The 18,228-nt window shown below is 49.1% G+C and overlaps 1 protein-coding gene across 4 annotated transcripts in view; it reads left to right on the top strand.

Moving 5' to 3' along the window:
• The window catches only part of TNFRSF19 (TNF receptor superfamily member 19), a 72,158-nt gene that overhangs the window by 21,864 nt on the left and 32,066 nt on the right, over nt 1-18,228 (top strand). For 2 of the 4 annotated variants that reach the window (XM_053665614.1, XM_053665615.1), the window contains exons 3-5: nt 1,831-1,941; nt 12,095-12,273; nt 17,779-17,864. In XM_053665614.1, the coding sequence (XP_053521589.1) occupies nt 1,831-1,941; nt 12,095-12,273; nt 17,779-17,864 (376 nt within the window). Of the gene's footprint in view, nt 1-1,830; nt 1,942-5,588; nt 5,678-7,279; nt 7,361-12,094; nt 12,274-17,778; nt 17,865-18,228 lie in introns of those variants that run through there. The other 2 variants (XM_053665616.1, XM_053665617.1) reach the window with 2 other exon arrangements.

Below are 18,228 nucleotides of genomic sequence, written 5' to 3'. Positions count from 1 at the left end.
CCTGGGCACGTGCTTGCGATAGGCTTCATCCATAACGGCGGTGCCTCTGATCTCCTGGTACCTCCTGAGGTTTTTGCTTGTATTTCAGAAAACAAGATTGTAGTCAGAAATGTCACTGAGGGCGTTTCTACTAATGACAAAAGGTTGAACTGAATGTTGTCCCCCACCTGAAGTTGTATTATTTATGACATTTTTATAAAATACTGTTAAGAAGCAGATGAACATACTTTTGTAGGATGATGGTATATAAAGTGAGTTTACGGTTTTTAGCTAAAGAGGAAAAGGCTATATTTGGGAAAATAACTTACAACCATTCTTTTTGCCAAAACAGATGATAATCTTTCCATTTTAGCCCTATGCTGTGAACCAAACTACATCGTTAGGCCCCATGTGAATGGTGACGTGGTAATCAGTAAGGATGTGAGTTCATACTTGCAGAGAACTTTTACTTTGAATTGTCCAGATAGTCTTGCCACTATTGTCATCATCAACCTCATTGAGAATTTCACTGATCTCACAACTGTCAGAAGTGTTTGGAAGATAGTCTCTAAGTAAGTGCAGTTCCCCTGAAAAGGGTAGAAACTTCTACACCAAAACTGGGTGGCAGATACGAGGTCTGTCTGGAAAAGTCTAGCTATGAGGTCTGTTCAGAAAAAGTCCATTGTTAATATATGGAGAAGGGTTTGCACGACTTCAGTGTAACCTGGCAGCCAAGGAGAGTGGACTGGAATGCGCATGTGTGAACAGTGACGACTTCACTGTACTAGTCAGTGGGGGCAGTAGATGCTGTTGAGTGAGCATGTGTACTGTGTGGCTGTCACATTCAAAATCACTCAGTGAGTAGAGTGACAAATCTGCCTCAAATTTTGTATTAAGCTTGAACATTCCTCCATGGAAACTATTCAAATGATTCAGAGGCCGCAGCTATGGGCAACCGGTGATTGGCAGCTTCATCACGACAACGCGCCCACTCACTCATCACGTCTCATGCAGAGTTTCTGCATCAGATCACCCAGGTGACTCAGTCTCACTACAGCCCAGATTTGGTGCCCTATGACTTCTGGCTTTTCCCAAAACTAAAATCACCTTTGAAAGGGAAGAGATTTCAGACTGTTGTTGAGATTCAGGAAAATACAACGGGACAGCTGATGGCGATTGGGAGAACTGTGTGAGGTCCCAAGCACCTACACTGAAGGGGACTGAGGCATTGTTGCCTTATGTACAGTGTTTCTCGTATCTGGTATCTTCTTTAATAAATGTCTCTCTTTTTCATAGCACATGTCTTGACACCTTCTGGCCAGGCCTTGCATGTCTGAAGGATAACGGCAAAGTTCCTATAGCTATACAAATTTATTTCACTTATTTATTCAATTCGTTATTCTTGAATATGCATGTATTTCTTTTTTCTCTTTTATTTTTCTTGATCAAAAATACGGTTTTGGAAATCGGAAGTTCTCAGATTGCAAAAGTGAGTACTTGCGTGACTGTCCTTTTATACGTCCTCTTAGAAAGGAGAGCAGCTTCCACCTCACTTCCTACCTGCGTCCTCAGAAGTGTGTCAGGGCAAGATGGCAGCTGAGTCCAAGAAGAAGGGAGACCTCCCTCAGGGAACACAGAGAGGAATCGGGCACATCGATTTATTTGTTCCTCCCACTTAATAAAGTGGTATTTTCTTCCTAAGGTGAAAATGATATTGTCCTTACCCCGGCGTAATGTTTACGTTCAGTGATTGTCGGAATTATACTGAGGATATTGTCTGTTTGTTTGTGTTTTGCAAACAATGCAATGAACTTACTGGGAGGTAATGTTTGTGAAACATTTTTTTTTCAGGCATGTGAAGTGACCTGTGAGACCGGGGACTGCAGACAACAGGAATTCAGGGACCGGTCCGGAAACTGTGTCCTCTGTGAGCAGTGCGGGCCGGGCATGGAGTTGTCCAAGGTGTGGTATGCTCGCGGGAGCGCAGATGTGTGCCTTTCAGACACATCCTTTGTAGCTACATTCTTTTAGCTAATTACCAATTAGTCACTGTGTCACTTTAGCCAAACACAATTCCCTTTTCGATACTTTTGTCTCTGCGTGCCTTACCGAGTTAAAGAAAATAGGTTCTAATAACCAGAATTCAAAAAATGTTACTGTTTTCTGTAATGCAGTGCTTATCATATTTTATTGAAAGGCTAGAGTTATGAAGGTTTATCTAAACAAACCTTATTTCAATAAGGTTTGTTCATTAACTAAAAAGGATCAAAAGTCTACTAAAGATTGAAGAATTGAGCATTGGGAACAGAAAGTGGCGATGCCGCCATTACTGAGACTTCTGTTTCTTAATACGAGCATCACCATTGCTAGTCAAGAAGCAGAGCTCAACAGCGTCCCAACCAGCGTGGCTCCCAGGAGCCGTTCTTCTCCAAACCAGGGGTGTGGACACGTCTGGGATGGTGCAAGGCTTATCAGTCTCCCGAGCCTGAGTGTATGTTACCCCCTGGATCATTTTAAAATAGATTCGTTTGAATCACTGTTTGTTAAGACACTGTGTTCCAGAGTATTTCTGAGCCTCAGATGTTCTGGGGTCTCTTCTTTTTTGTGAGCATGCTCACAACGATACATCAATTTGCTTTATCTTCTGACCTTTTGAAGATGTTACTAGTTGTGGGGAATTGAGATGTCATTTTTTTTTTGTTCTAATAAAGCATCAAAGTCTTCCCAGTAGAGAGGAACAAAAAGGTTCTTTTTTTTAAAGTGACTTTTAAAAGAGAAGTCCTTTGGCTCTAAAGACTGCCGTTATTTAAAGTTGAGTCTTGTCATTCATAGATTTTTGATCGATGATCTACGAACAGCAGGGAACTAAGAGTTTCTGCATTCCACAAGTAATTCCTGGCCTGGGGCCTCTCTAAGGTGGTTGTGTTAAACCAGGGGTGGCTGTCAGTGCCCTGGGCTGTCCCTTTGGGTTGAAACTGGCTGACCTGTGAACTCTGTGTGGTGTCTGGTTAACTAGCATCTCAGCCCGGTGTTTTAATCTGAGGGTTGTAGCAACATGCATTTTCAGACAAAGGTTTTGCTGTGTCGGAGGATCTGCGTATCTCGGATTAGTGAACAAAGTGGCGAAGAATGCAGTCGTGCCCAAGGGGCAAATAGACTGCGAGTTTCTACCCAATCTCTTTGAAAATCTGGAGGAGACTTAACAGATGAGTAATACCGAGATGGGTGGGTCATTTTAAGAAATTGCTCCCTAACCTTTATCCTTTGCATCTGGAGACGATAATCTCAAAATAATTTCTGGAGAATCAAACCAGAGGACAAAGGTACTGTTGGCTCTAATATTTATTTTTATTTAAAAAAATCCCTCCTGAGATTATCTGATAGTAGTTCCCATCTTTCACAATGCTCCCTGGATATCCGGAAGAAATACTTTTCTCTAGGTAGCAATTTTCCCTGAGCCTTGCAATAGCTGCCCAGCCCCATTCCATTGGAATGGAAGCCAAAGGGAAGCAATTCAAAGAATTCTTCCGTATGTACTTATTTTATTCATTTTCATTTCAATATCCATTATCATTTTCTTCACTCAGAGAAAAGACCAGGGCAACTTGAGAGCGAAATAAAAGTAAAGGTCAGGATGTCATGGAAACATTAGGTTCTCAACAACCAATCGGATGCACCATATTACAGATGTCCCCCGGGTCCCCATGCACCCACCCCGAGGTGCCGATGTGGAGGGCAGGTGACCTGCCCCTCTGTCGGCATTCTTGCTCTGCACACAGGGTGCCCAGCCACTGGCAGAGAGAGAGCTCAGCTTTGCTACGGGAGTGGAAGACTCAGGCAACCTCAGATAGATTTGGGGGAAAAGTGACAATTACATCTGGTGATATCAAAGCGAACAACTCGTGTGTTATAAATAATATATTTCACCAAGCCTTTTATCCTGGTTTTAGCTCTCAGCAAACAGTTGGTACTGAGCCTTGCCCAGTCTAAGATGCAAACCATCAGGGAGGCGAAGGGACATGCCAGTGGAGGTACACATCTATTTCTATCTCACAGTTACCTAATCAAGGCAGAGCTTGAGTCTTTATATGCAATTATTTTGGGCCTAAAATTTCTAAACTGTCTGTCCACTCATAGCTTTTCAGTTTCTCCTTTTTGGGCTGCCTTTATTGAGGTTTTAGCAATAACATAGATCTGTCATAGGAAAGAGAAGTAAGGCTTGAGTATATTAAGATCAGATAAATTAACAAACATATTTAACTTGTTAATTATCACTTTCTGCTTTACGAATCAAGGGACAATGTAGTCTTCTGACTAAGACGCAACTTTTTCCCCATTGTCAGAGGACTACATTGATAAATAATCTAATTGCTTGTCACTTGGAATACTAAATATAATAATATGTACCTTATTGTACTCCTCATTGAAGTCATACTGAACGGTGGCTTGTGTCACCGAGGAACTGGAGTGGTCTTTTTCCTGTTTCTGAGGCAGAGACTACACACCGTTGCTCACCTCACCCCCTAAGAAGTGGGTGCAGGAGCAGCGAGTGTGGGCTCCAGGGTCACCAGCCACCCCCCGGCTCAGGGGAATGAGCACGCAGGTGGGTGAGAGCAGATGGGTTTTGTTTCCCCGAAGTGACCCCACTAGACTTCTACTTCTTGCTGCCCGAACTTGGCCCAGTGGCGGCCCCTCCCCCGAACGGCATCTGTGCCAACGTGCTTTTACCACGACCGCCTCCCCGCAGTAAATCAGGAAACTCGTTTTTGCATGAGCCACTTGAAACGGACTGCAAGTCCCTGGCATGCTTTTCAAAGTGAGCTTTTCTAACCAATTATTGGGGTGACTTTAGTTAATGTGAGAAATGAATTCTTGTAAACAATGGTATACTTCTCTCCACATGGATGCCTGGCTAGCTGCAGAGTTTCAAAGGCATCCGCTTTTTGGAAAACTGTCTTCACCCATATGAAGAAAGTCTCACACACACACACACACACACACACAGAATGTAATTTGCAAGCATGAAAAAGATTCATTTTTGCGATTTAATTACAGCGTTGCTCACTTTATGTTTAATTACACCTAATCGAGCCCTGTGATGCTTGGCAGATATTAACACGCTCTGGCTTGTACTTTTTTCTTTAAAAAACTCAGCTAAAGACTACCAGAAATGGAAAGTTGGGGGGACCTGTGCCTGGTGTTGTCTGAGGAAAGGAAATGTAAAAAGCCGATTTCTAAGTGCCAGTGGGTTAAGCCTGCTTTGTCCTTTCCATTTGTGCGCACGCCTTGGGTTCTCTCCACCAGCACCTTCTCCTTTGTCCGGACTCGAGCTTTCACAGTCAGTTCAGAGAACCAACGTTCATCATTTACTGGCTGTGGGAATGAACAGGGCTTTCGACCTGGGCCCCCAGCACGTGTTTCCTGGACAGTGGACCCGCCGCCGGGAGGGCCCCACCCGCAGGAGTGACCTGCTCCTGGCGGTGTGGGTGTGGGTGGGGTCCGCCGGCCTTTGTTTCTCTTCCGGGCTGGATTCGCAGAGGCAGGAAAGGGAGAAGGGGGACTTGAGGACTGTTTACTTTGGGTCATTTTGCTGCTGCAAAGCCACCAGACGTGGCTGGGAAAAAAAATGGAGCAGAGTGACAAAGCCACCACTGCCGCCAGCCAGCGGGGAAGCAGCCCTCTCCTGCCTCGATCCGCCGTAAGGAGGGCTATTCACCCCCTGTGTACCCCCACCCCCACTCCACCAGCCAGGAGGGTCTCACCGAGTGGGAGGCATGGTTGTGGACTTCCCACAGGTTTGTCCCCTGGAATGGAATAAAAATAGCGATTTTAGGAAATACTGCCTTGAACAACATCCATCCACTCCTTCACCAGCAAGTCGGGGCTGCTCACCAGCCTGTTGTGCATTAAGGGAAACAGTACCCAGAGACTCCGGGTGAAAGTGGGCGGGTGGGACTCGCGCCCTTGGCCGTAGGCGCAGCGGGGCTCCGGTGGGGAGAGGCCTGGCCCCACTGCCGGCGCGGCTCGGGCAAGGAGCGGGTGGGGTCAGTGGGTAGAAAACTCTTAAGAGGAAAGGTCAGGAGTGGGGTGGTTCTGGCTAAAGCCCAGCGAACGGTGAACGCAGCAAGCAGACCCCCCCCCCAGGACAGTGGAGGAACAGGAGCCCTACGTTGAGGGGGGGCTTCTGGTTCACCTGCTCAGCCAGGTGTCAGCCAAAACTGGTTTGCCAAGGGACTGCCCAGAGGGCCCAGGAGAGGCAGGCTCTGACCCCACAAAGGCTGTGGGTCGGTAGCAGGCGCTGGGACGGGCTCTGGGGAAAGAGCGGGGGAGGGAGGTCTCCGGTGCCAAGGGCTGTTAACATGTGGAGTGATTTTCAGAAGTAGAAACCCAACGGAAGTGCTTTTTTCAAAGCTGCAATTTAAAAAATTCATGTAGCTATTAGTAAAAAGGTGTTCTCAGGACTCAGGGAAGGGATGACCCTCCAGCTTCGAAGGAGGTGGGTACTAATTCCAGAAATGACGGCTGCAGGGTGGGTCCCTCACAGTCTGGCTACCTCCCTGTCCTTGGTGCGGATGGCAGGCCATGCTCCTGACGAACAAAACACACGCAGCTTTTCCTGAGGCCCAGGCCAAGGACGGACGTACTCTTCCCTGCTCTCCTCCTCTTCCCTCCCCAAATACACCCTGCCCCCACAAAACCCTTCTTGGCATGACAGGATGGTGGGGAGAGCCCTGGAGCAGAGGGGAGAGTCCCAAAGCGGAAGCGGGGCAGAGGTCACAGCAATAACAGCACATTTTATTCGGAAGCTACTGCCGTGGGAAAAAGTGACCTCAGACGGAACATGGCCTTGGGGGTGAGGGTGTGACTCGGGCAGGGTCCCGGGACAGGGTCCGGGGGCGGGATGCCGTGGAGCGGGAACCTCATAAAGGGCTCTGCAGCTTAGCAGACTCAACAGGACTATTGCAGAAGGCAAGCCGGTGGGGTGGACAGCCCAGGGGTGGTCCGGGGGACACTGCATCGGACACTGAGGGTAAGCAGTGGGCTTGGGGCGGGGGGAGACTCTCAACAGCTAGGCTGACCTCACAGGACTTTTAGACAGCTGGCCTGGGAAGGTCCGAGCCTAAGAACAGGGCCTCGCTGGAAGTGGCTCAGAGGCGCCTGCAGAGGTCGGTGGAGGAGGGGCTCGGGCGGAAGGCTGAGTCTGAGTGCGGTGGGCCAGCCTGCCCTCCCCTTCCTTCAGCAACCCGTGTCCTATCACCAGAAGCCCACTCCTGCCTTTCCTTCCATCCCCGAGTGCGGTGGAATAGCGGCCACAGAAAACGATACGCCTGAGGCAGTGACCCCTTTCTGCTCAAAAGGAATGGGAGAGAAAGCCCCCCAGGTTGGTACTCTTCATTAAGTGCACAGTCGGGTCAGGGGTCCACGCTGGCGCAATTCGCCAGACCTGCTGCCCTCTGCGTCCCAGCCCCTGGCGCCCCGTGAGGACGGAGGACACGGCCACAGAGCGACGGGATGTTCTCTCCGGGTGCGGGTCCGAGGGCCTCTCCGAGGTGCACTGAGCGGGGAACCGGGAGCGTGAGCTGCCGCGCAGGGAAGCACGTGGGGGCTGCTCCTGGCAGGGGACCCCCGCCCGGTGCCAGTGTTTGCTGCGTGTGGGTGGGAGGGGGGCAGAGACCAGGGGCGGGAAGGGGGTGTGTTTTTGAGTTTAACAAAATCGTGGGTGTTAGTTTTACAGTATAAAAGGTGAAAACAAGAGAAGGGGAAAGGAGATGGTCTGTAGCCTCCTTTCCTTTTCTCCTCCTAGGGATTTACTGAACTTAGTGGGGACAATTTCAAGGCATTTTCACCACCTACTATTACTGAATGAAGTAAGAACATCAAAGTAGACATTTCCATTGGGGGTAATTTAAAATTTACAGTTGACCCTTGGACTAGGCAGGGTTTAGGGGCACCTCCCCTCTCCCCGAGCAGCTGTCTAAATTCACAGATTCCCCACCTCAGTTTGAAAGTGCGTACAAAGTGCTGTTAATTTACAGACTGGATTTCAAATAATCACAGGGCTTCTGTGTTTCCTGCACTGTAGGAACGACAGTTCGTTCCAAAAGTGACTGCTGCCTACACACTGTACTGTGCTTTAATTTCTTGGAATTCTCTGGCTTTTCAGTTAATTTAATGTCGTTGGTTAATTTAACATGTAGAATGGTCACTGTGTCAATGTCAGACCACCATAGAATGCCAGCTATATTATTTTTAGAAGTTTAAAAATAATTGGCTGATTTCCTCATCTCTTTTTTAAATTGGCCAATACTTTAGAGAAAATACACTAATAGCATTTGCCCAAGTAATGTCTATAAAAGTCCCCAGGAGACTCTATAGTTCCTGGTACGTGCTCAGTCCATTGTGGCCTTATTTATGGTAGCAGTCGATACAGAGCCTTATTCAGCCCAACCCCTTGCCTGACTGTACCACGGAGGTCGCCACTCTTGTCACCAAACACACACTCTGAGCAGAAGGCGTGAGCTGACGCCCGGGCCATGAAGGAGAGCTCTGGCACATGCGAGCCCTTCCCTCTACATGACATGGGGCCAGTGGGGAACAGATGCCCAGGTTTTTTTCATGACATGCTCATTCCACAAAACCCGACGACTAGTAAGCGGCACTGCACCGTCTGCGGCAGAGCCGGGTTGGTTAAAGCAGGCCTTGTGTGTCATGCAAACTCCAGGACGCGGTCAGCGGTCCAAAAATAACCACCAAGATCTCCCCAGCACTCACGTCTGTGAGCCTTTTCAAAGCAGGTGCGACCACCAAACACCCATGTCTGCTCTTCCCAGTTCATTTCCATTTGGGCCATTTAATCTAGTTTCTTAGGAATGGAGAGAGAGAGGCAGGGGGTCCTTGGGGATGAGCAGGATGTCTGGCAGGGGGTCAGCACAGCACCGCTGCTGTGCTCGCACGGAGGGCCTGGTTGGCTGCACCACAGCGCGGTGTGCAGGGGGTTCAACCAGGGAAGGGTAGATCCAACTTTAGGGGCCCTTCTTCAAAAGGCATGTACTTGCGATTCGTTTTACAAATAATCTTATTCGGTAAAAATGCTTTAGATGGAAAGTGATGTTTTAAGTAACCTAGAAAAAAACGGGCCTGGGGGTCCCTATTTGTTAGTGATCATAATTGAATAGGGAAAGTTGGCTTGTTGGGTTGTAGAAAACCCCAAATAATTGTGGCCATTGGCATCCTTCACTTGACGTGAACCCCACTCTGCATTCCATTTACAGTTTAGAGACTTAATAAGCTTCCCCACTTATCCCTCCACAGTAGCTGCGTGATCAGGTACTGTGGTCCCCATTCCAGGCTCAGAGACCCCCAGAATCACTTCACTGACGAGGGCAGAGTTGGCGTTCACACTCAGGTGTCCTGGACTCCAGCGCAGGAAGAAGCGCCCTCCGCCTCCCCTGAGTCACCCTAGCTTGGAAAACGAAATGTCAGGCGCCAACTGCCCGTCATGCGCCTCTTCGGTCCCCTTCCCCGTTCGCTCCCTTTGTCCTCCCTTCCACTCTCCCCTTCCCTCTTCTTGGTTGTGTTTTAACTCGCCAGTGAGACCCTTACCGTCCAAGCTGCCTGGATTAGATCAGGATTTTGAAATGCTGCCTGTGCATGAACCTTTTGACATGCAGATGCCAAGCCTAGGAGCAGCGGGGTCCCCACTGCCCGAGGGTCACAGGCGCCCCTTGACCCCGGGGACCAGCTGGAGCCTCCCTTCCACACAGAGAGAAGGCCTCTGCTGCACTGGACTCCCTCAGCAACGAGCAGCTGGGCACACGCTCCGCCCCACGCAGCGCTGCCTTGCGCACTGGCGGAGCACACACACACACACACACACACACACACACACAGAGCAGCGGCCGCCCCTGAAGGCCTGGTGTGTGTCCCGAGAAATTCTTTGTGAATACATATCACATTGAAAAAGTGTTTACTTTTTTCCTGATCACTAGAGTAATGATGCTTTTTGAAAAAAAGCTCAATTATTACAGAATTTAAAAATGGAGACTAACTCATAACTCCACTAATTCCCGCTAACCATTTTAAAGACGTTCTCATTTTCGAGTTAGTTTTCCAGGTCAAACGGTTGCTTGTTTCCCTCCTCCAGTCTGTGCTTTCGTTTGGAGCGTCGCGTGGCCGAGCATCGTGTGGCCGAGCACTCGGGACTGAGACAGGGGCTGGCCCGCTCTTGCGTGCCTTGTACCCTTTGCCGTGGGTGCCCAAGTCAGGGGTGCGTTTGAGAGACAGGCCGGGCAGACAAAAGGAGGGGGTGTCTCTCCTCCCAACTGTGAATGAGTCCCCAGTAAACAACCAGAAACCTACCTCCAAGTGTTACCATTTGCAGTCTTTATCGGGTGGTTTGTTGAGTACAGGAAATACTTTTCTTTGCGTTAGTTTTGATGTAATTTTTGCTCGGGAAGTGTGGCTTAGTTGATGGTGCATATAAATATGGATGAAGGAATTAAAATATATGAATTTTATTAAAAAGTGGGATTGTGCCAGTTGAGATTTGCGCCCCGGCGTCCGAAGTTTACAGGTGGGGAGCCTGGGCCCCGGAAGGGTTTATTTTGTCAGAGCCTGTCCTCCCTCCAGCCTCGTCTGTGGGTTCGCTCAGCTTGCTCGCTGCCTCCGCGCTCTTCCTGTAGTTCCGTAGAAACCATCGCCAAGGGCGACAGCCAGCGTCGACATCTGGTGTGGGACCTTTCAGACGCCTGGCCAGGTGAACGTCAGAGGAAGCGCCGGGCAGACCCTGCCGGGCAGTGGCGTGCAGTCTGACTTGGGAGTTAAACTGTGCAGATCTATTTCCTGGTTCTGACGTTAGCTACTGAACGTATCACCTTGGGTAAGGTGCACCCCTCCTGGGAGGCTCTGTACCTCCATCCATGAAGTGGGAATAACGATAGTGCTAGCTCATTGGGAAGGAGTGTGGATTAATGAGATGATACGCTTAGAGTTCCTGGCATAGCCCTGGCGGGTGGCTCAGCTGGGTGGAGCGTGGTCTCGTGCACCAAAAAGTTGCGGCTTCGATCCGAGGCTGGTACCGGCGCGTACTGGAGGGAGCTGATGGAGGTTTAGCTCTCACACTGACGTATCTCTTTCTCCCTCCTTCTCTCTCTGAGTCGATGAACACATCTCCAGGTGAGGATTAAAAAATAAAAAATAGGTAAAATTCCTGGCATAAAGGGTGCACCCAGTAAGTGTTAGCACAATTAGCAATGTTCTGTAAGAAATGGGATCCTGCCTCTACTCTGATTCTTTACTACAGCCGACTTTCTGAGCAATCACGAATGCCCATCTGCCTCTTCCTCTTCATGGCGGCTTTCTAATTACATTCTACCATCTGCCTCAGCAGTGATTTGTCTGAACTTGTGGGTGGGTGGGGTTCCGAGGGTCCAAGGGCGGGTGTCTTGCCCATCCTGGGAGAACATCCCGGGTTCCTACAGCCACGTCCAGAGACGCCGCAGGCCTTCGACACCGCAGTTTCGTCCGAACAAGAACGTAGTGTTGTGTGTGTATTTTTTTAGGCCTATGTAAGAATCTTCTATGCACGGACAATATTAACCTGCTAAACACTGCAGGGCTCTGACTGCCGGGGAGATTCCTGGACTTGGAGGCTTCTGAAGTTTCTTATGACTTATCCTCATTTTCTCAAATACCACCGTTGATGCCAAAGTTCTCATTTTCTGCCCTCGTAAGTGAATAGTGGACATTCACTGACTTTAGTCTGAACACTCCCCTGACTTCAGTTTCTGAACGGTCATAAGGCTTAATTAGGACTGAGGGAAGTGCCATAATTCTGCCATCCGCAGCAATGATGCAGCGCTAGGGTGCCTTTGTTATTCAAATGCTCGCGGCCCCTTGAATAAAGTGGATGACTGAGTGCACTTGTCATAGTAAGAGAGATGATTAGCAGTGGGGGACAGCCGGCAATTGCTCAGAGAGCTGCCTTGCTCCCTGGGGAGGCCGGCCCTCAGTAATTACCCCAGCGAGCCAGTGGGTCTTCGTTTCTGGCCCGCTCCTTTCCTTTCTCACGCCTGCAGTGTCTGAATAGCTTTCTCCCACCCCTTAATCCCCGCAGGAATGCGGTTTCGGCTACGGGGAGGACGCTCAGTGTGTGACCTGCCGGCCGCACAGGTTCAAGGACGACTGGGGCTTCCAGAAGTGCAGGCCGTGCCTGGACTGCGCAGCGGCGAACCGCTCCCAGAAGGCCAACTGCTCTGCCACCAGCGACGCCACCTGTGGGGACTGCTTGCCCGGGTAGGTCGGGCGGTTTCTTTTCCTCCTCATTTTTCATTCCTCTTCAAACAGGCATTTTCTTGGTCTTTTCCAACCGCGGATGGACACTGCCATGAACCTGAACTCGGTGAGTGAGGGGTCCCGACTTTGCGTCCCGGCAGTCACCGCTAGGCCCTCGGACCCGTTCGTGGAGGGACCAGGTGCTGCTTATAAATACAGTGAATGCGCACGCTAAGAAAGGACTAGTGTCACAGAACTCTCAAGTCCCTATAAATCAGTAAAAACAAACAAACAAAAACGGACACACGGACAGAAGGGAAGCACAGGTGGCCTGCGATCCTCCTGGGTTCGCCCTCCTGGGGGTCAGGGTCAGAGACGTGCAGACCGTGACCCCTCCGCCCTTTCTGCGGCTCCGTGTCCTGAGGCTGTAGGCCAAGCCCGGCGCCGCTCAGGTCGGGAGCGAAGATGCCCACACGCGGAGCTTCTACCCTAATCAAGTTCTCAAAAATACCTTAGCCGTAAATATTCAAGAAGCAAATTGCGGAGAAAGGCAGATGATGGCGATGCCCACGGAAACGGGAAAACCTAGCGCCGTGGAGGGGAGGCGGCTGCGTCTGAGCGCAGACTTGCAGCGAGGAGGCCGGGCCCTGCCGCGGGCGGGAAGAGCACTGTCCACCCTGGGAGCGCAAGAGCCGGGCCCCAGGGTGGCCCTGCGCCTGGCATTTCCTAAGAAGCTGCCAGGAGGCCAGGGTATCTTCAGGAGGAGGGGAGAGTCCAGTAGAAATAGGGAGGGTGGATGGGAGTGGGCACGTGCGAAAGGGGAAGAGCTTAATGGTGAGCGCTGAGAAGGATCCCGGGCCTTGGAGAGGATGGGATCTGCGCCTGGACCACGGGGGGAGAGGCAGGGCCCAGGCGGAGGGATTTTGAAGCCTGCCGTTTCCCATCCAGGTAACACGGGCGGTGGGGCCCAGCCCCAGCCCCAGAGTAGGGTTTGGGGAGGCACGGGCGGTGACCAGAGCCACGGGGTGAGAGGCGTCGCCGCCCGAGGGATGGAGGAGAGACAAAGCCGAGCATCGAGATGCTCTCACGGGCGGGAGTGCAGTGCTGCCTGCGCTACCAGCCGGAGGCGGCCACTGGGAGCCCGGATTCCTGGAGCAGGGGGAGGCAGGCGTCGTTGCATAAGTAAAACCACCCCGAAGAGCAGCCAGAGTGGCAGACACTTGTTATTTACAATGTGCAGGGCGCTTGGCTGAGTGTTGTACCTGCGTTATGCTCTGCAGGGTCCACAGGGCCTTAGAAATGAAGAAAGCGAGTCTTATCCAGGTTGAGGGCTTTTCAGGCGTGGTAACTTAGCCAATGTGCGCCCAGCGCGGGACCACGTTGGGGAGCCCGGGGGAGGGGCTGTCCCTGGGCTAGGCCGGAGCTCGCCACAGGACTGGGCTCTTTTGACCAAATGGCGCAGGATCCTTCTGGGCTCCTGCTGAGGTCAGAGGGCAAGATAAAGCCTAGACGAGAAAGGCGAAGCAGGTTAGGGAAGCGCCCGAGGGTCAGACATGGCCGAGGCTACCACCCAGCGCCCGGACAAGTGCGATCAGCCGCGTCTACCACCCAGAGAGCAGCCGAACAGAAGATAGCTGCACTGGGGCTACTCACAACGAAGGTCTTTTCTGCTTCCAAGGGTGAAAGTGAAAAGGCAGTCCACGGAATTAGAGAAATTGTAAGTTGTGTATGTCATAAGGGACTGTCTTATCTAGTCTATGTAAAGAGCTCTTACAACTCGGCAATAAAAAGGCAAATAACCCAATTAAAGTATGGGCAAACAATCTGATTAGACATTTCTCCAAAGAAGACACACAAATGCTCAATAAGCACGTGAAAAAACACTCAACGTTATTAGCCATCAGGGAAATTCAAATTAAAGCTGCCTGCTGCAAACCCGCAAGGACGGCAGTTACAGAAAACGTAAACAATCACCAGTGTCCCCGAGGACCCAGCAGGATTGGAACCCTCGTGCACTCGTGGGTGCAGATCGTGCAGCCACTTTGCAAGGTCTGGCAGTTCCTCAGCAAGTTAACACAGTTACCGTGTGGTCCAGCAACTCCGCTCTTAGATACATCATAATCAAGGCAAATGGAAACACGTCCACTGACATTCACAGCAGCGCTATTCACAACAGTCAGAAGTAGAAACAACCCAAATGTCTACCCACTGATGACTGGATAAGCAGAGTGGAATGTATTCAGACGTTGGAGTCTTATTCAGCAATAAACAGGAGTGTACTACTGATACAGGCTGCAACGTGGATGAACCTAGAGAACCTTAAGTGAAAGGAGCCACTCCCAAAAGACCACCTAATTGCCTGAAATATCCAGAAGACGCACATTCACAGAGACAGTAGGTTAGCAGCTGTTTCGGGCTGGGGGTGGTGGAGGAGGGTCGAAAGCATGGTGGCTATAAAATGCCCTAAATGTCCAAAGAGCTCCACACCTGTGCCTATCGTTTCCCAGAGGTTTGACCTTTGCCAGTCTAGTGGATGAACGCACAGTGAACATCGGACACATTTTTATTGTTCCCGGTGTCCAGTTTGGATGAAAGCACGCCTCTGTGTCTGCTCTCTTCATCTGTGAGGCAAGGAGAAGAGGGGACCCACGGGAGATCATGCCCACCTTCGGCCTGACTTAAGGGACAAGGGCTGAGCAGGCAGTGCCCAGAGAGAGTGGGGGAGGCACAGGCCCCAAGGCCTGAGTGCTCAAGAAGGAGGAGCGTGGGTGGGTGCTGTCTGGGTGTGGGAGGGGCCGTTTCCCTCACCCAGCTCCTCTGCAACGTGCTCCCCCCCCCACAGCCACAGCTGCGGTCATCTGAACCCAGGCTTCAGTTTCCAGGGTTCGATTCTTCAAGTAAAGGCTTTGATGCAGGCGAGTTAGAAATGACCGGACATTTGAATGTTTCTGAGTTTATTATACGATTGCTTTAAAATGACATCCTTCCCAAGCCAACATGAACGTGTGTGAGAGGCAGGCAAGAATTACACAGTGACTTCTACCCCGGTTTCGGGAGTGTTTTAACAGCGCTCATCCAGCTCCGAGTGTGGTTCCCAAACACTCTCTCCCGTGTTGCAGGTTGCCCTTCATGCCGATTGTGTCTTTTACGTCTCATCCAGAAGGAACCGTTACTTTTATTATCATTTAAAACTATTTTTGGCAGGACTTAGTTTTTTAAGCACTTTAGTAAGAAGGGAGTGACCTGTGGGAGCTGCACACATTTACTGTACACAGCTCAGTGAGTTTGGGGGCAAGTGCACACGGGTGGGGTCCTCTGATGCCCCCTGTGCAGTTCGACGGAGTCCCCCTTGTCTGTCCTTTTCTCTTCTCTTTTCTTTCCTTTCTCTCTTTCGTTTTTCTTTTTTGTTTTTTTCTGCCTGCTTCATATGCCTTTTGGTGTCACAGCTAAGAAATTACTGCCAAATTCAGTGTCATTAAGCTTTTCTCCTTTGTTTTCTTCCAGGAATTTTATAGTTTTGAGTCTTTCATTTAATTTGTTTTGAATTAACTCTTGTACATGGTGTAAGATGAATAGCCAAGCTCATTCTTTCTCCCTTGGATGTCTAGTTTTCCCAGCCCTCTTTGTTGAAGGGACTGCCTTATCCCCACCCATTACGTGGTCTTTGCCTCCTGGTCAAAAGTTGTTTGACCGAATCCACAAGGATTTATTTCTAGATTCTCCATTCTGTCCCTTGGTCTCCATGTGTCCCTTCATGCCAGTACCACAGTGCATTGATTAATAGAGCTTCGTAATATTTTGATATCATGAAGCGTGAATACTCCAACTTTGTTCTTTGATTTTGACTTTATAATTTCCAAAATAAATATCTTTAATTAGAATTGGATGGCAACTCATTATATTAAAATCATTTGAACATTCATAGTCTAATGAAAATGGAATGTCGAGCAAATAAGGAAGCCATAGGGCGGATCTGAGGTAACTTACCTAGTTTCAGATGTAAATTTTGCTTCCATCAGGCATTATACAGATTTGTTACTACATTATCCAGTTTCACAAAATAATTGCATCTACCTTTCCTATACAGACTTGGTCTGTAAGCTTATTCTCCATATCACTATTTTTGTCATAGAGAAATTGGTAGTTTTCTCTATGAAAGAAAATTGCTTGAATTCTCACCATCATGAAATAATCACTTTAATAGTTGATATATAATATTTTTCTATTTTCAATGCAGATATAAACATACAAATGTCTTTAGTGCATTGGTAAATAATCTGAATCTGTAATGAAGTGTATTTGTATAAAATGGAATGATGTCATTCCCACTTCTTTTCTCACTTGATGCTACTCTGTGAGTTAAAAACCGTGCGTGACGGGTCTGCATCTCTGTTCCTAAGGCCCACCCTGTGCCCTTCAGCCGGGCTCTACTCTCACCCACTGTGGTGTCCCGAGATGGTGCCGAACTGGCTTTTTCTCTTCTACAAAAAATACCGTGATTGCATTCCTGTACATGCAGTTTCACCCGCCTGATTACTTCTTTGGGATATATTTCAAAAAATGAAATTACTGGGTAAAGACTGTCAGTAAACTATTTTACTGAGTTCTGATGACACATATCGCTAAATTGCCCTCCTCCAAGTGGCAATTCATATTCCTCCCGGCAATATGTACTGCTCTTGTGTGTATTTGCTCAGTTTTCCAAGTAAAAATGCTATATTTCCATCACAGTTTACATTTACTTGATTAATAATAAAGTGAAACATTTTAAAGTTAAATTTTAAAAATTTAATGGTATCATTCTTTTTAGTTTTAATAATGAAAATTACGAATTATGAAATGATATTCTTTGGGGAATTAATGCTCCTCGCCTGTTTTTCCCTTTTACGACAACGCTGTTTAAGTTCAATGTTACAGATGTAGGTTATGGAAGGTGCTGTGACCAGAACCCTTTTTCTGTTTTCTTTGGCCCATTAACTGGGTTGGCGATGCTTTGCTCTCTGTGCTCTTCAGCTCTCTTTGCTGTTCTGTGCGCGTGCGCTTTCCAAGTGGTCACTCTCTCCCATTCTGCCCCCTGGGTCTCTAGTGCTGCCCAGAGAGATGTCCCCAAATCAGAATGATGTGAGCATCTCCCTACATTTTTCATTGCTTTTACGAGTCACCTATTTTGGTCTCTGAATTTCAAATGTTAAAAACTAGCACTTTACTTATAAAGTGTTTGATCCTTGAAATTGATTTCATATTCCCTCACCAGCACCCCTCCCCCCAACATAAAAAAAAAGTGGGGCTAACAAATCTGCACAGTTAGGTTTAGTGGCATCGGTATTTTTTAAACACTCACTGCATGTCCACGGGGCTTTCCAAGGCTGTCTGTCTAAATGCTACCACAGTTAAGGCTTTTGAGAACCTTTTTTAAAAAACAGTAGAGCTGGTGGGGGAGACTGCCAGTAATTTATGTAATCTGTTCACTGCGACCATGAGCGTAGGTGAAGGAGCTAACAAGGATCATTTTCCTTTTTCTCCTAGATTTTACAGGAAGACAAAACTTGTTGGTTTTCAAGACATGGAGTGTGTGCCTTGTGGAGACCCCCCTCCTCCGTACGAGCCGCACTGTGAGTGAGCGCCGCACAAACACAGCTGAAGGGCTCTTGGCCTTTAAAAAAAACCAAAACCTTTGTTCACTTGGCAATAGGAGCGAAATCTCTCTCTACGGTGGAGCTTCTGGTGTGCGCTCTTTAATTAAGCTTCGGGCAGGACCTAAAGCCCTTTTGTTGTGCCTCAGTCGGCAAGCTGGGCCCACTGACGGGAGCCTCACAGTGAAATGCGGACGTTTCGCGCTGCGGACTCCATTGGCGCGCAGGCCACTCCAGTTAACCAGGTGGCCCGACCCCTGCCTGGCGCATCCGGCCTCTGCGCCTGAGTGTCCCCATCTCAGTCCCCAGACAATGTTCTGCGGTGGCTTTTCTGTCGGTCCAG

This window comes from Artibeus jamaicensis, unplaced genomic scaffold (genome assembly GCF_021234435.1).
Source record: "Artibeus jamaicensis isolate MK-2021 breed Jamaican fruit bat unplaced genomic scaffold, CSHL_Jam_final contig_415, whole genome shotgun sequence".
NCBI lineage: Eukaryota > Metazoa > Chordata > Mammalia > Chiroptera > Phyllostomidae > Artibeus > Artibeus jamaicensis.
Note: the sequence above shows the minus strand (reverse complement) of the source record. Positions and strands in the feature narration are given on the sequence as shown.